This window comes from Brienomyrus brachyistius, chromosome 1 (genome assembly GCF_023856365.1).
Source record: "Brienomyrus brachyistius isolate T26 chromosome 1, BBRACH_0.4, whole genome shotgun sequence".
Taxonomy (NCBI): Eukaryota; Metazoa; Chordata; class Actinopteri; order Osteoglossiformes; family Mormyridae; genus Brienomyrus; species Brienomyrus brachyistius.
Genome location: NC_064533.1, coordinates 20,311,895 through 20,334,680, shown reverse-complemented (window position 1 = coordinate 20,334,680; position 22,786 = coordinate 20,311,895). Strand labels below are relative to the sequence as shown.

Genomic DNA, 22,786 nt, shown 5'->3' with positions numbered 1-22,786 from the left:
GCGATTGCTGGCGTTCTAGAATGTTCCTTATGAAAACACGTGACTCCCTCCCGGGCCCAGCCCCGAAATCTGCTCCGATTCAACGACCATTTTTCCTATTTTCTTATTTTCACCTGTCCTTGATCATTTCTTATAGAAGTTAGAACAGGGCATGTTTGTATGGTGACAGGATTTAAATGTCTTAATGTTAATAAATCTCTCCTTTCCATACCCCCATAAATGCCCTGAATGAGGCTGAAAACAAGTCAGTCACTGTCAATCAATCAAGTCAATACCAGTTAATCACTGATATTCTTTATATTGTGTCTCTCTGGAGGAGTGATTTTCTTTTTTTTTGGGGGGGGGGGGGTGAGAGTTGTGACTAACAATAGAGAGAGGATTGAAGCACTAAATCAGAATCAAAGCACTAAAGCTTTGGATGAGTTACTTTTTGGGGGCTGGGCGTGGTTTTGGGGGTGGGTGCTGTCGTTTGAACCCAAAGGCAGCAGGTGCACTACAGCCTTTTATCTCCTTGCCTAACGGGTCATAATTTGCAGACCGTTAAGTGCAATTAAAATGGCAGTGAGCCACCCAAATTGGCATCAATCACATGCGTTTATTAAAGAAGTGTATATGGGTGTCATTCTGGTGTTTTCTGTGTAAACAGAGGGCTGCCACGCATTTTACGCCCTGCTGACCTGTAGTGCGTTCCTCCTACGCAGAGGCCTCTCTCTCCTCAAAAAGAAGGAACTTATTAATCAATGTCTAATAAATGAATCCAAATATTTAAAGGTGAAAATGGAATACCGCAGGGGGCATGGAAATACAGTGTTGGTTATGAAGATCCCCTACATATCTTCTATTTGCAGTTTTTGGAACTTTTAATAAAGTTCTAGGTCACAGAAGTGGCCCATGGTAAGTGTTTTAAATCTGTTTCTTGGATCGGGATGAGGGGGCAGGGGATCCAGTGGCTTTGTAAGCATGGTGTCACAGCTTTGCTGGCCCCTCTCACGCATTGGGATGGTGAGCATGTGCATGTGTTCTACCTTCTTTTCTCACCTTCCATACCACACGCAGGTCTGTATTGACTGTCAACCTGTCTCTCTGTCTGCCTGTCTCTCTGTCTGCCTGTCTCTCTGTCTGCCTGTCTCTCTGTCTGACTGCGCAGTTTGCCCACTGGTGGAACTCTCTTTTAGAAAGATCTTTTTCCTCACTGGAGCTTTAAATTTGAAAGTTTGTTAAGTTAATATGAGGCGAGCAACATGACTTCCAGAGACACCTAAGAGATCATCGTACACATGTAAAAACCGGACATAGTGTTCTGATGTCTATGACCATCTCTTTGGCGTCCCTGGTGTGATCTGGAAGACGTGTTGCTCCCCTTATTACCTTCCAGTTGGATGTAGCAGTGTGATTGCACGTCGGGGCATGATGGGAGTGAGGGCACCTTCGAGAACCGGGCCCTCGCCATATGGTTTTTGGTGTCCAGTCAAACGACCCTAGAGGTCCTTCTAGTCGTGTTGCCCAATGCAAAGGTCCAAAAACATAACCTCGCCTGGGAAAGGAAGACATCTGGGTTATGAACCAATATCCTGTTTCCTTCTACTCCTGTCACTCAGTCTTTATTTGATGACTGGGAATACCAGGTGAGAGGTCAAATTTGGGTAGCGCCGCATTTAATGGTGCCTGAGGTCCGCTTCGCTGAGTGTGGTGCCAAGTGCATTTTAGTCACTGTCTTGTGATCCACCGTCCAGAGATCCAGGTTGAGTGAGAGATTCTTGTTTTTACAATGAAGGGAATAAAGTCAGACATGGCGCAGGCCACAGTGCTGCAGCTTTGGGGTGATGGAGTCTCCATACACAACATCTTCTAGGCGTACGTGGCCCCCTCCCCCGTGCCTTCATATGTCTGTGTCCCCCCTCTTGTTAAGAGGTCACACGGCACACTCCAAGTGCCCCCTGTTGGGGAGAAACAGGTGGTATTTCTATCCTCCAGCAAGTACAGGAAACTACATTTGGGTTAGGCTTAAGCATTAAGGTTTTAGACGAGGGCAGAGCCCCCTTTGTTGGGTTGACGGGGGCAGTTATTGACACAGATGGGGTTCAGCACCCCCGTTATAAAGGTTTTGTACGTTGTCGTGGGGAAGCGGCATGTTGCATGCAGGACTTTGGAGTTTTAATGCTACAGCGGGACTGTAAAAGATTAGATGAAATGTCGTCTGTCATTTGTGGGGGCTGGAGGGGGCACTGGAAGGGTCCAGGAGGAAATCCTGGGGGGGCGGGCTGGGGGGGGACCTTTTTAGCAGACTCACTCACTTGTGTGTGTGTGTGTGTGTGTGTGTGTGTGTGTGTGTGTGTGTGTGTGTGTGTGTGTCCAGACAGTGCTGTGTTCCCGGGGGCGATGATGAAACGTGGTCCATCTTGTTTATCGCTCAGTCAGTTCCATGGCTTTCGCAGGCATTCGTGCAGCTATGAGCAAAATGACAAGAAAGGAGGGTGTTAAATTTCCCCGGTGCTGGTAAGTTTTTCCGTCTCCATGTCAAGGAATGCTAAGCATGTGGGAGCCACGGCGCTGGCGCGACAGGAGCACTCTGCCGATTTCCAGCCATTTTTTCCCCCTCCCAGCATCCGGCCGCATGGCTTGCAGGAACACAGTAACTGTAGCGGCAGGATATGTTGCCACTGGAAAATGTCCCTTTTTCCAGTTACATCAGAATGAAAATTTCCACTTGGTTTCTGCAAACCGGGATGGGGGGAAAAAAAGAGCGAAGGAATGTGATTTATTTATATATTTCTGAAGGGATAATGATATCCTCCTGTGCGCTAATCCGAAGTACGCCCCCATCCTAAGTGGGCCGCCTTTTCCAAAGGCGATGCCTCCTCGCAGGAAGGCAACTCTGGAGTGCTGGTCTGGAGCCCACGCCTGTCATTTCCAGGAGAGGCACTAAAATATCAGATAATCCTGTACAATTAGAAACATGTAAGAGTCGGCTCTTTCCATGGCTCCGGTTCGGTGGCACGGCATTCTGAAAACGAGAGAGGATGGTATTCCTCAGACTGTGTCCCCATTATCAGGAGGAGAGAGCTGTCTGGTAACCATGGCGGGGGTGTTCTGGAGCTCCAGGCCACCATTTTGGCCCTTTCTTGCTGTTTCTAACTATGCCAGTCCCCTCCAATTTGGGCCTGGATCCTCCTATACAACCTGGCTTTCACTCGTAACCTTAGCTGCCTGCACCCCCTGAGACAGACTCGCCTCCCTGTGTATTTCTCCTTAAACATCCCCCACCATTGATTCCCCTCCCAGGCTTCTTCCACAGTAAAATCGCCCACTGGCAGGTTTCTTGCTTACGGAATGCTCTGTGACCTGAGCCCTTTGCCGTATTTGTGCCAAACTGGGCGCGGGAATATAAACCTTAACCATCGGGACGAAACGTGAGCAGGTACGCGGCAGGCGTGCGCGCGGCTGGGCTCCAGTCGAGGGTCCCGCCGTCTCAGCAGCTGTGCCAGGACCCCTTTGAAGTTGCACGGGCGCGTTCCTGCCTGGATGTGCTCGCTGCTGGCTGCGCACTGAAGAATAAATATCTTTTGAAAGGCTTGACCTGCCCGTCATCATCAGAGAGACTTTGAATCCCTGTGGCCGACTTCAGGGGCCCTGGACCAGAGCCCCCGACCATCAAGGATTCTCAGTATGAATTCTCAATATTCCATAAGCCAAAAAACTGTGCGTTGTGGTCCAGCTGCTTTTCAGTTGGTAATCACCCCCGACAGTCAAAGACCAGTTGCCGTACTTGTGCCTTCATTGACCTCAAGATGTATTCAACCGCTAGTTTTTATCTGGTTTTTTGGTAAAATCTGGATATCTACTGATACGCAGATTTGTTTCTCATCATTTTTGTTGCTGATTTATACTTATATTTTAAGTTCCAATGTTTAAATTGACCGCTGCCCCATTCTGGGGTGGGATTGGGCAGAAGACATTCAGCAGCAGTGACATTATAACTAGAGGTATGAGCAAGATGGCAAGCAAGCAGAAGAGAGGTGTATATCGGAATGTTGGGTCAGAATCTTCAAGCATATTAGGATGTTGGGTCAGCCCTTGGGGGGCAGCGTGTGGCTCAGTGGGCTAAGCCTGTGTGCCTGTAATCAGAAGGTCGCAGGTTCAAACCCAGCCTCAGCCTGTGGGTCCTTGAGCAAGGCCCTTAACCCCCAGCTCCCTGGGCGCTGCTACAGGTGGCAGCCCTTCGCAGACAACTTCCTCTATGAAAAAAAGAGCAGGTTGTGGGAGGCGTAAAAACAATTTCCCTACAGGGATCAATAAAAGTGTCAATTATTATTATTAGAATATATTTGTGTGCTAGAATGTTGGGTCAGAACTTTTAGGCATGTATTGTACCTTTTATATGTATGTAGAACTCTTGGATCAGTACTTTCAAGGAAGCTGAAATGTTGGGTTGGAACCTTTGTGTGTATGTGGGAATGTTGGGTCAAAACCTTCGAGTGTGTCAATGTGTGGGTTGAAACCTTTTTGTGTAGGTTTCTGAATCTTGGGTTGAAACCTTTTTATGTGTATGTGTGTGGAGAAATGTTGGGTTGGAATCTTTGGGCATGTTGGAATCTCAAGTTGGAACCTTTGTATGTGTATGTTGGAATCTCAGGTTGGAACTTTTTTGTGTGTATGTTGGAATGTTGGGTAGGAACCTTTTTGTGTGTGTATGTCGGAATCTTGGGTTGGAACCTTTTTGTGACCTAATATTTAAAACTTCACAAAAAATATCAATTTGCTTTCACAATAAGGAAATCTTACATTCCTAAGAAGAAATTCATGCCATCCCAGATATTACATGCACTGGAGTAGAGAAGGACTTTGTCCCAGCCACCCCTTTCTCATGTCAGGGAAAGTGCTCCTTCTAAGATGGAATGGCCTGGAATGTAGCATGTGCGGGACCTCGCTGCTGAATGTTCCAGGAGCGTGGCTGAAGGCAGACGGCCAGGTGAGGGTGGAAGATAAATCCTTGGGGTTGTGTGTTTGCCTCTGGGGATTAACCTCTTTTCCACCTCGCACACTGAAGTCCCAACGTCCAAGACATCAGGCTGAGAATTTATTTCTTAAGTTTTATTTCCCCATGAATAAATCATTTATCTCCTCGTTTGTCTAGCTGACTTTTTTGTCTCCCGGCTGATTTCAGAGTATGAGTTAAACCATACAGAAAGTGGGCTCCCTGACATGGACAGCAACACCAAGCTCCATTCTTACATTTTTATTTGGTTAATTATTTGTTCTCAGGGCTCCCCTTGTGCCTGAATGTTGTCCACTGAACAGCCTTTGAAATATTGTCCAGGCAGGGGGTATGTGGGGGGGTGTTTCTCATCCTGGATGACAGCCCTGCATTCTGCTCTTAATAACGGCTTGATAGATATACAGTCAAATTGTGTCTCTCTTTCAGCACCCTGGGGGGGGGGGGCATGAATCCCATTCAAGGATCTCTTCCCCCCCCCCCCCCCACCAACCCACCCACTGCTGGTGTTGTCTGAGTGAAATGGATTTTATTTTGCCATTAAGATCACAAATTGCATGCGTCTTGAGTGGAACGGTAATATTGGCAGATGTTTGTTATTGTAAATGAAATGTAGTTTGCACTCTAAGTTGCATGGTCCAGAGGTTCCTTTCCCAGCACATAATCAATCAGATTTAAACGTCATGGCGCAAGGGTGTTAGGGGGATGCGATACAAGTTCATGGTTCCAAGTCCCGCTGGTTGCTCCACGGGTCAGATTATTCTGTTCTGTCGGCTTTGGAAAGTAAAACAGGAAGACTGGAATATTCTATCTGAACACAAACGGATAAGTTTGGCGTTGTTACTCTCATGAAACTGCACTAATGCAAATCCTTGCAGTGTCGCAAAATGAATTTTTGAAAGTCGCATTACGTTTTTGTCCCTGTCAGCTGTAGACGCCTGACACGACCCAACATGCGTGTCATGTCTAAAGCCTCGTTGTCCTGCTTTTCCCACACAATCCACTGGATTTTCTGTTCTCAAATTGGGGTCCCAATCAGGCCGAGTAACAATGTGCGACCAGACAAATGAACTGCACTTCAGGATATCCTAGACCAGTGGCTCGCTCCAAGCCTGGCTTGTTACCACTGGTGCTTGTGAAAACCCCCCTCACCCAACAACCCAAATGGCGTGAACCACTTTGGACTGTTTTTGGCCTTTACCCCCAAAACCTTTGTGGTACTTCCTGGACAAACTCTTTTTCCCTATAGGTTGGTGGGCAGGTGATGAACAGAGAACATCCATTTTGGAGGATCTGGTGGGGAGAGGGGGGGGTTGGGGTGTTACATATTTTCTTTTGCCAAGCGTTTTTTTTGGCCACCAAGTGCCACAGTTCTGAGGGGATATATTTGGGGGCTTTTTGCGAGGAAACAGAACTGGGTTCAAACCTCATCTGGCCTGAGGGCCGAAGCGTGGAGGGTGGCCCCTGAAATCCCATCTGACCACAGGGCTCCGTCTGCGGAGAGATGGCTGGCAAGCAGTGCTGGCAGCTTCCTGCGTTCCAGGGTGGGTTGGTGGATCGTGGCAGAGCAGTTGGGGGGGGGGGGAGTGGGGAGTGGGAGTGCACCCTGATTGATTTCTTCCCCATTTGATGAAATAAAAAAAAAAAACAGAATATCCATATATATATATTATTGGGCGTAGGAGCAGCAGGAGGAAATGAAAATCTTTACGTTTTCCAAAGGGAGGGGGGCATGACACACAAGACATGCTGGTGACCCTGCTGTGCTCCAGCCGCTTACGAGGGCCCATGGCCCTGATGACTTTTCCACGTCCCTCCCCACCTCCACATCATCCTGTGTCCCTTAAATCTTTTATAATACGACATGTTATTTAGATTTCCCTGCTTGTAAACTGACGAGGGGAGCAGATGCCCTTGCAGCACGGCCAGTCTGTAGCGGGGGTGGGGTGGGGGTAGAGGGGCGAGGCCCATCCGGGGTGAAGACTGTCACAGACAATCTTGTTGTATAGCACGGGTCCCCCTTAGTTTGCAGTGTGCTACCAGGTCTAGCACAGTATGGCCTGGCCTGGCTAGAAATGGACCGACATGGAATGGCACAGCATGGACTGTTCTGGCCTGGCATGGTATGGTGTGGCATGGGAAAAAGAAATCATAGCTGTGGATAGTATCATAGGATAGTATAGGATCAATGGATGGCCGGCAGTATACGCATCTCCTGGTCCATGATCCACCAAACGGCATGTGCAGTCTGGTCCTTTTAAACTTGGTTGAGGAAGCCCCACTGGACCCCGTGATTTGTGTTTCACCCAGAAGCCTCAGGGTGGCTCTACACATCGAAGATGTTCTGATTAATTGCTTCTTTAGCATCTGTGCCGGAAGGGATTCTGGGTCTTATTGTGGGATTTGGGTTTAAAATTGCAGAACGAAGAAGGAAAAAATTCCGGCTTAGCTTTAAAATCTGAGCAAAACCACAAAGATTTGGAAACGTGGTGGCATTTGACATCCATAAGACGCAGGCTTTGGATTTAATGTTCTTTAAGTGGATCCAATGCCGTACCGTCTGCCCATGTCTAGGACTCCATGTTTGTGCTATCAGAGTTCCTAGAACAACAGGAAATACAGAACAATCACAGGAAGTTCAGGCTGTGAAGGGGGTGTGTCTGATCACTTCCCGAATCGGGATCGTGCTACAGACCAAGGGGCATACAACTTTATCAAACGTCCTTTGCAGTTTGGTCACCTTGCTAATTTCAAGGAGGAAAAGGGTAGGAACGGGAAGACGGGGGTTTGGAAAGGGGCAGGAGAGCCACCAAACTGTGTTTCCACCCATCCAGGTCTGTTTGAGCTGCTGGCTACCCTCCCCTCACAGCTGGAGCCGCATGTGGACAGCCAAGCAGACTGTGCCTTCCTTCAGGACATGTTCGGGGAGAAGAGCCTCCAGGCACTGGTCAAGGTAAACATCTCCGCCCTTCTCATTCCACTTTGTTCCCGGTTCTGGCTGCTGTGATATTCTAGATGTGACCAGGCAGGACCCCAGCGCTTCCTCATCTGGCCCTTTCTGTCCTCTTTCTCTTCCTCCCTCTCTCTCTTTCCATTCCTCCCATCTTGGACACTTCATACAAGCACCTCTTTGTTCGAGGCATCCGAAACGGCGGCATTAAAAGTGGCAGTCCTGCAAAGACGTGGGGATCGACGCATGCGATTGCTTTAGTGCTCTTCCGTCTGGTGCTAATGAGCGAAACACATGCCCTCTGCTCAGATCCGGTGTAGCCATCGGTAACCGACACTAAAGGGGAGGCGTGCACCTGTGGCTTTAAGTATTCCTGGGGGTGTCACTGCTTTGTCATTCAATCGGGACATAAAAACGTGAACCCCTGTTTACACGGGGAAAGCTCCGGAAGCGAGAGATCCAGCCGAAGCCTGGTGTCCAGTGCTATCGTGGTTTTTTGCCTCAGACAGGAAGTGAAGTGGCAAAAAAAGATGATATCCTCTCCTGCCAAAGCAAAACCTTCTTTCTGTTGACTGTTTGCACAGTCTTCAGCTTTTTATGTAACCCTATGAGCACGTAAAGAGCTTATAAATCCCAGCACTTTTCAGGTGTTCGACTCAGACACCCGAAGTTAAGACGTAAGGACCCCCAAATGATTGTTGCTCTATTTTCCTGGGTAACTTCACGTCCCATGTGGCTTAAAACATAGAAGTCATCAAAACAATTGGAATATGTTATGCTTGATAAAAGCCTACAACGTGTTGTTGCAGGGGCCTGGTGTGGAGTTACTATGGTGCAGCTATATGGGGATGTGTCCTGTGGATTATCTACCTCTGTAAACAGTTGAAAAAATAACAATTTCAGACAAGTGGGAAGAACTGCCACTGATTTTTTTTTTCCTGAGAGGTGCTGAGTTTGTTCTTGGGGTTGGGAATGGGGGGGGTGTGCGCTGCCAGTATGCAGATGAGAGGATCCCAGCTGTTGTCCAGATGGGACACACGCATGGCCTGGTCTGGTGGGCTTAACTGGGCCTTGGGACAAGGTGTGAACAGATGAGGAGTGAAATGCTGGAGAGGAGTGGTGAGGAACTTCAGCAAGTCAGCTGCCTCTGTCTCTCTCTCTCTCTCGGTTTCTTTTTGTTTCTGTCTCTCGCCATCTCTATCTCTTTGTCCTTTTGTTTGTCTCCATCTCTCTCTCTCCACGTCTCTCTCTTCCTTTTTGCTTCCCTTTCCATCCCTGTCTCTCTTTGTCTCCATGTCTCTCTCTCTCACTCACTCACTCACTCACTCACTCACTAGAATTACATTTTGTCAAAGTAATGGAATGTAAGTTTTACTTCTGAGTTATAAATAACACTTGTGGATAGTTACAAGTACTCTACTCAGGAATACATGAAATTGTGCATATTTTGCATGTGTTTTTGAACCCCTGTGATTGGTTACCGTAGTTACTACTTTTTGATCATTTCTCTCCTCCCGTTTCTCTAGTGACTGCTGAGCTATTCAGTTGCACAGCAGTCAAAATAGCCGTTAAATATCCTCATTCGTAACTTAATTCTTCTAATACTTCTAAGCACGTAATAGTTCGGTTGGGGCCGGGAGGGTAGCTGTCTCCTTCAGGCATACGATGTGGAGCTCTGGGCCGACCCAGATTCTGTCGAAAGCTGACCGCAGCTCATTAACATGTCCAGACAGTGCTGCCTAATGCCCGCTCGTTCATCATGCCTACTGTGGTTTGGTATATTATACGGTCTTAAAGGAAAGGATTATATTATACAACCTGAAGGAGAGGAATGGACCCATTCAGCCGTGCCAGCTTGGTTTCGTTGTAGACGTGTCTCTGCTCTGTAGAGACGACATCATTTGTCTTTGCATCTCCCTCCTCTTCTCCCATTTCAAAGCTAGGTGGTGCTCTTACCTTATTTTAAGTCTGCGGGGGCTCATATTTGGTCCTGACTGTGACTCCAGGGAGAGAAACAGTGCGGTAATCCAATGAGTTTGACAGAAGGCTGATCTAGTGGAGGCTGTCAACCTCCACCTGTGGTGTTTACAAAGCAAATGTCTGGTCCAGCCGGGGTGAGGTGGGGGGGCTGGTTCAGGCCAGAAAGAGCATGTCGGAGATCCAGACAGAACCAGCCACCTCTAAGCTCTGTCTGATTCGTCTGACGTGTGCTGTCTGGGGGCCACATCTCGGGTACCATCCAAGCCCCCCCCCCAACCAGCCTACTTCTCAAGCATTCATCCTGATGAATAACAGGCCCCGAACATCGTTTGTTTGTCCCACCTGAAGCAGAGACTCCCAACGTCTGTAACCAATCGCCTCGTTTCAAAACGAACATTAGCATTTATTTACAAGTCCGATTTCCCTTCATGACAGGTATATTTTTCTCCCTCCTTACTAACTGGTAGCTAAAAGCAGATTTATTCCGTTCTTATCCTTATTCTCAATCTATTTTTCGTGTAGCTGACACATATAAGCGGGTTATTAAAGTAGTACATGTGCTGGCTGGTGTTATCCTGCTGAAGTAGATTGTTCCTGACTGCTTGTCTCGTACAGTATTACTTGTACTTTCAGTATAATTCTCAGTGGCACTGGTGTATATTACTTTGACAGTTTGAAGAACTTTATTTAAAAGTAAATAAATAAAAAAGCACATTCTGATGATCTGCATCGACAGCCTTGGCGAGTGAGCAGTAGAGATTAGGAGGATGAGTTTCTGTATCTTTCTGCTGAGTATCTTTCTGTATCTTTTTTTTTTTTTTTTCTTCATCCCGCCTATTTGGTGCTGGGCTCTGTCTGGATCCTGGTTACTACCACCTGCCCTGGTTGGTGGCCTGCTTACATCCCTGCCCCACTTCTTGCCTTCTCTGGAGGCTTCTTCTACATGGGGGTGGAGTGTGGCCATCAAGGCCATACCTCGTCTGTGCCATGTCTCAGGGCCCTGTTTTTTAACAAGTCATCCCACCGTTACCTACTGCAGGAGTCTGATGGCATGAAGGTCAAAAGGGCAGCCGCGGACCAGCTTATTGTGGGTGTAGGTCTGCTGCCGGCAGACGGTGAAGACTCCGGAGTCCGGGGTCACTCTTGACCAGAACGGAGAACCAGAGGTCGTCGTTCTGTCTGTGTTTCCTGCCCAGCAGCTCAGGACAATCTCTGTGAGCGCCAAAGATTCGAACTGAATTCCAAAAACCATTAGCATCCTGGAAAGTATCCTCCTCTCGACCAGAACTGTACTACTTCTTTAATTTAGCGTCTGGGTTTGTTCAGGTTCCCCGTCTTCATGTGGGAGATTGATGACACGTGCTTGTTTTTTTCACATAGGGACCTGATTCCCCGGGGTGGGGTGGGGAGGGGGGTTGGGGCGGTGGCGGTGGCGGTGACCCTGAAGCTTGATCCTAATCTGCTGTACCTGACTTGGTTGTCCAACCATCACTTTATCAGTTTATTTCTTTGAGATTTTTGAACTAATTTACAGCATCTCCTCCTCCCCCCAATTCCACTTCTGTTATTTCAGTGTTCCCCATTCCCCACCCTTCTATCACATCTGTATTGTTCGAGACGTACCACCCTAGCTCTCACTGTCTCATCCTGCAACGGTTCCCGACCTGCTTCTTTGTTGCCACATGCCCCAATGTCACGTATCTGCCGATTGTAAAGCCCCTCCATCGCAGGTGGAATGTCTGCCGGGGGGGCAACTCGTAACTGACTGCCACAGCAGATAGGCGCATTCCTCTGTTGGAATGGGACCGTCCCGTTGGATGTGGTCCTGAGTTGTAAATAAAAGCAATTTTTCGTTCGCTTCGAAGAAAGAAGAAAAAAGCAGAGAGAGAATTCCACGGTAATGAAGCAGCTTCGCTGCAAGTACCAAAGCAGATGTCCTGGAGAGCCATGTCCACAAAAGGACAAGCGATATTCTTGGCCGAATCAATTCCACATTTTTTATTATCATTTTTTTTGAACGAGTGCGGCTGTCCCCCTGGCGTTGTCAGCTTGGCTCTGTCCCCTTGGCACTGTCCCCTACATAGCTCAGGAGACGAGGAGTTGGGCCCAGCCTCTGAAGACGCGACCCAGAGTCTGTGTTCAGATGGGTCTGGCCTCCTGACGGCGGGTGCCATCCCATCCCCCGCACACCCAACCCAATATCCCAGACCTACAGTGACCCCCAGACTTACAGCACCCAGTCCGGTCTCCCGTATCGAGTCAGTGAAGGGATCAGTTTTTTTTTTTCTTCTTAGGTCAGTTGTTCATTGACCCCCAAACCTGACTCTAGACCTTGCTGAAGTGTAAGGGGCATCACAGTGCATGAGGCCACTGAAACTTGTAGGTCTCACTCCACTGGGACATGAAACCCCCTCCAGAGAATTTGTTGTTTGAATACTGTACTGTAAAACGCTTTTCTTGGCCATCTCTGTATGCAGTGTGACATCTTTTGGGTGTTTGGGTAGTAATTTGATGGATTTGCTAGGTTTGTCAGGACTTTTGAAACTACTAAATTAAATACTAATGATGATAATTATCTGTTGAGTCTCTTGAAAACTGATTTTGTATATTCGAAGATTTTAGAAACTTCTATTTAAGGTAATACTGATTTCATTTAATGGCAAGAATTATGACCCAGAGTTTTATTGGGTTAATTTCAGACTCTGAAATGGTTCATTAATGAGATTTATATACAACATGTCTCTTTATGTAAAGATAGAGGCTAATCCCATGCTGACTAGCAGCTCTCAACTGTTTTTGTTTGTGTTTCTGCATGGTTCCCTCTGTTAACTTTGTAGATCTCTGTGGGGGTAGTAATCATGTGATTGGGGGGGGGTTGTTCTTATTAGTCATTGGGGCCCCACTGAGTTTCATGTCCTCCTTCCAGATCCACGAAAAGCTACAGCGCTATGAAGACCGGAGTCCCAGCCCAGTGCTGATCAGTGCCGGGACCCTGGCCCAGGATGTAAGCCTCACTGTGCAGCGCTTGTGAAGTTCCATGAATCGTGTCTACCCCTGGTCCCTCTGCACCTTAAGCATGAATCTAGGCCATTGATCACTTAGCTGCTTCACTCTCACTGTTCCAACACTCCCTTAGCTCCTCAAACAACAATCAACCCCAACGTCATGTTCGTCTTTGTGTTAGATCAATGTTTCTCAGCCCAGTGTTTGAAGAACCCTGGGAAAGTCCATATTTTTGCTCCCTCCCAGCTCCCAGCACCCCCTATTCGGTTTTCTTAATTGGCTGGCAGCTGGGAGGGAGCAAAAGTTGACAAAGATTGTCAGGGGGCACCCCCAAGGTAGAGGATCCAGATCGTAGTCCCCAAGTGACTGGGCAGTACAGGGCGCCACAGGCAGGGTGTGAGAACACGGAGGGAGGCAGGGAGCCGATCTGGCAGATGAAGGTGGTGGAAAGGAGGTAAGCGAGGCAGGCCGCCCCCTGCCTTCTCCTCTCGGATGTGTGGGTGATTTACGGCCCTGCCTTTCTGGTCGGGGGCCAGCGCCATGCCCCCGTGAAAGCCAGTCGCGTGTTTGTCCACTCCAGGCAGACCGCTTAATTTCCCTGTAAGGAGAGTGCTGCCCATGTCCTTCCTGCTGATGCTGGTGCGTGAGGTGCGCTGTGTATCACGCACATGCACCTGTGTAAACGCACTGCGCGGCCAGATGGTGACAGGAGAACCGCCGTCACTGCCGCGGCCGCCGGCGGCGCTTCCAGTGGCTGGCCGGCCTGTGCTTTTCATTTCAAGCTGTAATCAAAGACCCTCAGGCTGTTTCCATTTTCGCTACTTTATGAATGACGAAACCTCTGTAATTACGTCCAAATCAACGGGGCAAGTGAAGGTGGACCTGAGAGCTGGAGACTGAAGGAAGAGAGGAGAATAAACAGGCAGGCAGACGGGCAGGTGAGGGTCCCGCTGGCAGGAGACACTGCAAATGAAATGGTACCCTGAGGAGATTGACACCAGCCATGATGTCACAAGTGCTGGAAGGAAATAGTGCTGTGTTATTCTGTCAATGTGGGAGATGGATGGAGCGTCACGGTGAAGTTGGCATAAGGGATGGGGGTTGTGTTTCTGTTCCTCTTTCCCATTTTTCTCTGCCCCTGAGAAGTCAAAAATGAGTTGTTCTTGATCAGTCTGCTCTTTCAAATTATGAGCTTACATTTAGATTTTTTCCCCCATAAAGGAGCTGGATTAAAATCCCAAAGGGTGCCAAAGCTGCAGAATCGATCAAATTATTTGGAGAGTTTGCGTGTTTTTGAGAGAAGTGCCATTTGCAGTGCAGACCTTCACCAGGGCTCCCGGTAAAACTTTCAGTTGTTTTGGCTATTCTGCTGCCAACAGGAACTCTGGGCTCTTTGTTGCTCATTTTTAGTTTCATATGCAGCGTACCTGGCAGGTGACATGCAGGATGTCTGTAAGCCCCTCCCTCTCACAATGAGACCCCCTCCTCCATGAGTTCAGGGTTCACATGAAGCTTTCAGCCTTGCTCCATCATGTCTGTTCTCATTAGCAACTTGCATATTGGCAACATACCCTCTTTCTTCAGCACCACTTGTCCAAACGTCTACGCAGGATCTAACTTTGGGGGACAACGGCAGATTTCTCTGCTGGGTTTTCTGAATCGCACATCATGGATGCACCTTTAAATTTTCCTTTCAGCAGTCCACACGCAATCACTAACCCATGGGTGTGTTCTCTAGGATTACAGGTGAACAGCTATAAAAAGTTTTGATCTTTTTGGTTCTTCACTCTTTAATACCCATTTTCTTTCATCATAAATTATAGCCCTAGTAGCAGACATGGCATTAACAGTCAGCATAATCAGTTCTCTTCTCCAGGAGGCAGTATCTCTGCCCTGGCTTGGGAGTAAGATGCTTCTCCTACAGCCATACTCTTTAGAGCAGGGAACACCACCCTGGCCACTAGGTGGCTCTAGAGAGCACGGTTCCAGTGATTGTGTGGCTGGTGATGTCAGTGAGGTGATGGCTCTGAGTGTCAGGGGTTGGGTTCTGCCAAAAGTAACGTCCTACGGAAAGTTTCCTCAGCCCTCCTGACTTGAATGTGTGTTTCCATCCCAAGCTCTTTCTAGTTTATCAGAACGACTTTTTTTTTTTTTGTTGGTGTAACCCACATGACCCCGCCTGTTCCTCAGCTTTCGATCCTGAGATTCCCAGTCCTCTGGATGATGGACTCCCTCCCTCTGCCCCAATATGTCAGCTTTCATAGCAGAACCAAACAAAAGTCCTCCATGTCTTCTGGCGTAATCAAAAGAGATGCCTATAGTTTAAACAAATCTGCCTCAGAAATGCGTATCACTGTTTTCATGACGTGATTGCTTTCGGGAGTCGTCGTAAACGTAAACTCCATCCTCAGGATTTCAACTGTCCAAATAAACTCTCGGCTGAGGTAGACTGGACTTCTAGATTAGTTCCACATGGGGGGGGGGTGTTTTTTTTCCCCTGTCTTTTTGAAGGTGAAGGTGTTATAGTCACAACTGTTCCTCAGATGATGAACATACTTCTCTACCTGCTTTCCCCTGTGAGAACTTTATGAACTGTAGGGGTGGACAGTTCTTTGTCCTGGATGCCCCAAAGTGACCCCCCGCCTGTGTCAAAAGGCACATTAGCTGAATTATGACGTGGCTCTTCCTGTAGGTGCAATGTTGTACCAGTAGGTGGCATAGCATGCGTGTTTCCTGCCCCAGTTCCTTTCACTGCCACCTCCTTTCCCTTTAGATACCCCCTCCAACTCCACCACCTGAAGCTGGTAAGAAGATTCTCTGAGGATGTGTGAATTTTCCCCCCTACCTGTTGAAAACCGACCCACACTGGCAGGGTGACGGTCTTGCTCTGATGTCGCACAAGCAGCCCTTTGTGCGGGCTGTGGACTTCATCTGTCTTTGGGGGGGTGGGGTAGGGGTAGGGGTGGGGGGGTGCATCCAGGTGTGTGTATCTGTGTCTTTGTGTGAGTCAGAAAAATTAAGCTGCCTCCACCCCACATGAGACCGATAGTGTGTGCTAGGCTGGGTGCCAACCCCCCCCCCCCCCAATCAATCCTGTCTTCTCAGTTGGTGAAGGAGCTGCAGACCAAGCCCGTCGGCCCGGAGATTCAGGAGTTGCTCGGGTTACTGGACAAACCCCATGTCAAGGTGAGGGTCTCTGTTTTACACACATACACACACACACACACACACACACACACACACACACACACACACACATGTGCACAGTATATACCCTAACTCTCCCCATTTGGACTAGTTAAAAGTTTTAATGTTTTATGCTTTCTTATGATAAAAGAGTAATATTACCTTGAGGCACCGTCTGCACAGTCTGTTCCTGCGGGGTTGCGATCCTTGTGGGGACGCATGGATTTAGGAAAATATGCACACCTACCCAGGCTGAGTAGTCAGCCGCCTGAACAGCCATTCCTCATGTAAACAGGCTTGTGCATTAGTGCTCACACACACACACACACACACACACACACACACACACACACACACACACCGTCCACCTCACCTCGGACTCTGCACCCTCTTCTGTGAATCCCTCTTATTGTCACTGAATTATTCTCTCCAGCACTCCATCATATTAATTCACTTCCTCTCTTCCCTGAAAGTATTGTGCTTCTGTTGATCTGTCAAAGCATCACTAGTGCATACGAGCTCCAGAGTGCCCCCTAGTGTTCACGGCTCCCATCTTTCTTTCCACCAATGCTAGGTCTTTGGTTATCTGGATTTTCACACATGCTCTAAACTGACATCCGTTTGCTTGCAAGCCCACTGCTTGTCACGTTTCACCAATTGCACACATCCCCCCCCCCCCCCCCCCCCCCCAAGACATGTATGTCCCTCTCCACCTATCCACTCCATCTCTCTATACGACCTGTTATGCGAAACCCAATCCTCCATTACTCCGTCTTGGCTGGAACATCCCGAAACGTGATCCTGCTCCAAAGTGGTACGGAGCTGCCCGCCTCTGCTTTCCTGAATTTCTTCCTCCACCTGTCAGTCTTCCCACAGTCGTCATTTAGATTTTTTTTTCCCCATTGAGGTTAAAATGGCAGGCTGTAGATAGAGGGGTGCAGATGACACAAGGAGTCCCACTGGAAATGGAATGGTCTTCAGAGGGCCACGTTGAATCGCGTTGACGCATACAGGGGTTGAGCCAGAAATAATATCTTCACGGCCGGGCTTGTGCCGTCTGATGGGCGGCGGTGGGATGGGGGGGGGTGTGGGTTGTTGCCGTGGAGACATTAATCAGGAGAGCGTTGCTAAATGGAGCACTCCTTGGAAACGTGATTGCACGTTACGAGCCGATGATCGATTGGCGTTTCTCTGATGTGGGGGGAGCCAGCGTTCCTTTACGACACCTGGCTGCCATGTGGCCGTCTGTGTATTGACAGCGATGGATTTATTGCCACCGGATTCATGGCCAGTGGCTCAACTCTGCCAATGGGAAGTGGCCCACGTATAGTTCCCTAGAGCTGAGTCTTTCTTTGGACCGCCTTGGGTGGAGCCTGGAGCAACCCTGGGGGGAGGGTGCCCGGTGTGAGATCCCGACAGTACCACTATCCCGAAAGCTGAATTTTCCTGGCCTCTCAGGGAGGAATTTAGTTGTCAAACAAACAAAAAAATCTTGTTAGCAAACCAAACAGTTAAAATATGATTTTCTGCTGAAAAAAATTGGCATTTTGGGTTCTGGCCATATATCAGGTGGAATCATCGAACCGGCCCAGACAGGTCAGCTGACATGGCAGGCAAACCTGTGAGCAGATGGTCGACTTGAATGGGTGCTCTGTGTGATAGTAACGATATAACTCTCAATTACAGCGGAAGCGATCCATTCTCCGGGCAGGAAATAAATCCAGGTTTAAAGGTGTCCCCCCCCCCCCCTTATGATCTGCACATGAGCAAACAAATTTCGCCCATATTATCCTCCTTCGAAAGACTAACACTGGCAGTGATGAAAGTCCCCATTAGGGTGGCTGCCCCCCCCCCCCCCAAACTTCATACACAGAAACAGGCTCAGGTTTATAGAACTCTTCTGGTGAGTTCTCACATCCCGCAAAACATCTATGGTCAAGATTAAAAACAGGTTTGGATTTGGCGGAAAAAAAGGATTACCAAATGCCTCTAATTAGATGTTGGGCCTGGGATGATCGGTGTCCATTTTCTGCGCGATTAAGAATCCACGTGTCCAAAGTACGACTCGCGGTTGGATTATTTTACAGAAGGCAGCGGCGAGCTTTGTGTGCTGAAATGCGACCCATTCGCTCCGAAGGAACGTCCCAGTAGCCGCCTTCGCCCATGTGCTGCCCATTACACCCTCCCGCCCACGTCCCCCATGCTGTGATTACCTTTCAGTGCTTGTGGTCCTAGGTTTTTACAAGCTGTTACCAGCTGGGCTGTTATTAGCCATCAGGGGATGTGGGACCGTGATGGCGAGGCTTTGACGACAGGCACTATGAAGCCAGGATATCAGGCTAGACTGAGCCGAGGTTGGAATGAGGTCAAAGGTCATCGGTACATATAAGAGGTGGTGAAACGGGTGCTTTCCGGCCCAGAGGGAGCCGAGCTGATGGCAGAGGATGCTGTGGGCCCTTTACTTCCCTGCCGGCCCCGACCTGAATGGGGAGAGGGGAGTCCGGAGGAGATCCAACTGTAGATTTGAGTGCCACCCACATGGTTGGTAAGATGAGAGAGCTGTGGGGACGGCCATCCATCCCGCGAAGGGGAGAAAGAAAAACAGGGCTAAACGTAGCACTGGGCTAAGACAGCTTTGGAAATATTTATGCTGTAATGCCATTCAGTCCGGAAACGGGTATCACAGTCTGGAAGTCCCCCCCGCCCCTGTTTTGGTGGTGGTGGTAGGGCCCCATTATTGGATGGCCGACCGGTCTTAAGATGGATGGGAAGCGGGTGTGTGTTTCTCAGGCCGGTTCTTCCTGGGCTCCCGGCACTCCCGGCGTCCTCAGCCCCAAGCATCTGGTCCTTCTTAGGAACATCTTGAGTGCTGCATGGCCGCGTGCTCCCAGCCCTCGCTCAAACACGCGCCTCTGCTTTGTTTGCCTTTGCAATTCTCGCAAACATCTCTGGAAAGTGTGCTGGGGGGGTCTGTGCCGGCTGCAGTCTTGGCCAGGCATGCAGACAGGGCTCGACTTCCACTGTAAGGATGCTCCTAGATACTGATAGCTCGTCTCAGCCTCTGACCTGCTCCAGGTTGGGGTCTCTTGACAGCCTCGTTTCTTAATGTATTGTATTGTTGTTGCCTTTGTTAATTTTCGCTTGTTATTAGTCACTCATTGGAAGCGCAGTCTAGCTGCACTTATACCAAGTTGGCTTCTTGACAGCTATAGGCTTGAGATGTACCATCAGCTTCGCTTGCCTGTCGCTTTGGACAAAAGTTTTTGCTTTAGTAGGGCCCTTCATTCATGCCCTTTGAGGCCTTGAGAAAACAGGATGAACATAGGTCCAGACATCTCTAATCATGGGGAAGACGTTACCATCTTCGTGTTATGGATGTGTTTACTTAGCGAAGACCTCCTAGGGCAGTCCAGCTTGCAGGGGTTTCTTTGTTCTCTGTGGTGCTTGGGGTTGGCCCGAGGGTCTTGGTAGGAGCAGCGTGGGGCAGGAAGGGTTGTTTTAGAGGAGACACATAGTGACCCCTGTCCCCCCCCCCCCCAATTACAGAGCCTGCTGTCAGTCCATGACACAGTGGCACAGAAGAGCTACGACCCTCAGCTGCCACCCATGCCGGATGACATAGACGAGGATGAGGACTCTGTAAAGATCATCCGGCTGGTGAAGAACAAGGAGCCTCTGGTGAGTTTGGCTGGGTTCCCGGACCTTGCAACAGTCTTGTTTATTATCATATCATTTTTCAGTGTAATCTGATGTAGCCAGTCACAGGAACCTTCCATGGGGATTCCTCACGTTTTCCTGAGTGTTTCTCAGGAACTTTTACAGTCTAATGGCTTGTGATCTGGTGTAGCCAGTCGCAGGAACCTTCCCATGAGGATTCCTCACGTTTTCCTGAGTGTTTCTCCGGAATTTTACAGTCTAATGGCTTGTGATCTGGTGTAGCCAGTCGCAGGAACCTTCCCATGGGGATTCCTCACATTTTCCTGAGTGTTTCTCAGGAACTTTTACAGTCTAATGGCTTGTGATCTGGTGTAGCCAGTCGCAGGAACCTTCCCATGGGGATTCCTCACATTTTCCTGAATGTTTCTCGGGAACTTTTACAGTCTAATGGCTTGTGATCTGGTGTAGCCAGTCGCAGGAACCTTCCCATGGGGATTCCTCACGTTTTCCCTGAGTGTTTCTCGGGAACTTTTACAGTCTAATGGCTTGCAATCTGATGTCTGTCGTTTGTACCAGTTCATGGTTTTCCTAAAGTATCCCCTCTGAGATGTGGTACCTCAGAACCGGGCTGTACCCAGGTTTTGAGCCTGCAGACCCAAACAGCCATATCAGCTTCTGCTGCGATTGACCCCTGTTAAAGCTGTCTTTCAGCTGTAGTAAAAGTACAGGCAGTCCCCGAGTTAAGAACGTTTAATTTTTATGGTTAAATACAAAGGTTCATAATAACGAATGCAACATTGACAGCTTCAGTAGTTTGTTGGCCCAAGGTACGGTACAGTACCATATGTACTATCATTATTACTGTAGTATTATAATTGTTGTCGTGTTCTATAATTTTTCTGACTTGCTTACAAATTTGACTGAAATACAGACTTAGGGAACGGATCACTTTCGTAACCTGGAGACTTAAAAGCTGTGAGCACCATGTTAGTTACGTTATTGGGCTCTGCAACGCTTTCAGAACACAGCCACTATGTCCAAAGTGATTACGGGGCTCAAAGGCTAATGCTTGCGGGGGGCAGGTGATGACCGTGTCTCTCTCTCTTAAGCCCCTGTGGTCAATAAAGCGGCCGTGCCCCCCAAACAGGCTGGGAGGCTACGGCCCAACATAACGCAGCCTCTCTAATTGTGGGGCTGCTAACGACTGGGAAGGTTCCCATGTCTGGCTCTCCCATCACGTGAGTGCAAACAAAGCAGTAAATTCCAGAAAAACCTCACCGAGGGCTCCCCGGCACCATGACGTCCTGCACGTGGTCAGGGATGGACCAGCACCTCGGGAAATTGGGAAGTCTTGGGCCTCCCTTCCTGTCACAACCCAACATTCCGCCGTCTGTCGGCGTTCATGAATTGTGCACTACACGACTACCCCAAGTCCTCAGGACAGCCCCACAGAGGAATATCCACCTCGGATGATCTGACCTCACTGTGCCTCTGAATTCTGCCGCCGGACGCAGGCCTGTTCATGTCCAGTCTGGGGAAAATAATGGAAACATTTGACTGTCAGCGCAGCTCTGAAGTCGGAGTCAAAGTTCCCGCTGGTGTTTTCATGGAGTCTCCCTGCTGTAGCCCCTGATGGAGCGTGCTTCTCTCTCGCTGACGGAAAAATTAGTCTTGATGTGCCCTTTAACTCGCAATTCGCCTCAATCAGTCTGAGATTTTCGAAGTTGACATCATAACGAGCCCACAATAGCAAAACGCCGTAATTTTTATTTTTCTTTTCCACTCAGAGGGTATAGCCTTGGATATTTTGGCTCTGTCTTTGGTGCGGAGGAGTGGGTGGGAGGGGAGCCTTGCCGTGACTCATCCATTACCTTAATGGTGATTGGTCAAGCGGGTCTTGCTCAGTAGCGCTGATTAATTGCTGTCGTTTTTTAGGCCACGATTCCTAGCCGTATGTCTGTGATCCGAAAAAGCTTTAAGCTCCGGGATCTTTCCCCAAAGTCCTGCTCTCCTGCCTGAAAGCAAAATCTCGTCATTTATTAGCTCGGATGTCAGTGAAATTATATAATTACGTTTTGGGTTCAGAGCATGGGGCCGTGTGTTTTTATTAATGGAATATTGCTGGGGTTTGGCTAAGGATGGATAGAGGTAGCGATTCTTCCCTGTTGACTTGCTGAAGCTGACTCATCACTTTTGTTAGATATGGGATTATCAGTGTAACCCCAAAGGGGAAAAACCAGAGATGGGACTGATGTAACTTGTTTTTTGGGACTTGACAGAACGATGGCGGTTATGATTTAAAGGTGTGGTGTTTTACATGCTGCCCGGTATCGCCTATATCTGTGTATAATGTATAATGTGTATCACATTTCTTGCTATGGATATTAGCGTGGTTTCCACACCAACCACATTTTATGTGCTCCAGAAGTCTCAGCTGTCAGCTGAGCGGGCGACCGAGTGAACAGAGGCACGCGTGACCACATCCTGCCTGAATAAAGTGTGCTATTAGCCGGGCCGGATAACGCTTTCCAGCATTGCAGTGGAAATAGCCTCAGCCCAGCACCGGTTCTTGGATGGGAGCATAAGAGGGGTCATAATTTACGTTGAGGGGCCAACTTTATCATTAGCCAATGATACTTTTTTGAATTAGTAAGTGATAAGGAAGGGAACACTCTGGAAGCCAATCAGCTCACGCTAACTGGGTTGAAGGTGTGCAGCAAAGTCAGAATCTGAAAGCCCTGTAATGGCTAAGTATAGGACTTTGTTTTGGTTGGTGTGCCTCAGTATAGCGCACAACATGTAAGACAATTTCGAGGCGACTTGAAAATATCTGCACGAAATTTTACACACATTTTTACACTCGCTTACATTGGGCTGTCTACCTACTAGCAGAAGCAGCATGGGATTGAATAAGGGGTGAAATAAATAAATTGGGAATGTAAGTATACAGGAGTGATGCTAGGGAGTATTGTAAGGGCACATGACCAAAGTGCAAAGTGTCAGTAGAAGGAAGAGCC

General features: G+C 48.5%; 1 protein-coding gene across 3 annotated transcripts in view; it reads left to right on the top strand.

Annotated features, from left to right (window-relative positions):
- The window catches only part of mpp7a (MAGUK p55 scaffold protein 7a), an 87,523-nt gene that overhangs the window by 31,288 nt on the left and 33,449 nt on the right, over positions 1-22,786 (top strand). For all 3 annotated transcript variants that reach the window (XM_049006123.1, XM_049006125.1, XM_049006124.1), the window contains exons 3-6: positions 7,828-7,946; positions 12,850-12,927; positions 16,032-16,112; positions 19,659-19,790. In XM_049006123.1, coding sequence (XP_048862080.1) covers positions 7,828-7,946; positions 12,850-12,927; positions 16,032-16,112; positions 19,659-19,790 — 410 coding nt within the window. The remainder of the gene's footprint in view (positions 1-7,827; positions 7,947-12,849; positions 12,928-16,031; positions 16,113-19,658; positions 19,791-22,786) is intronic.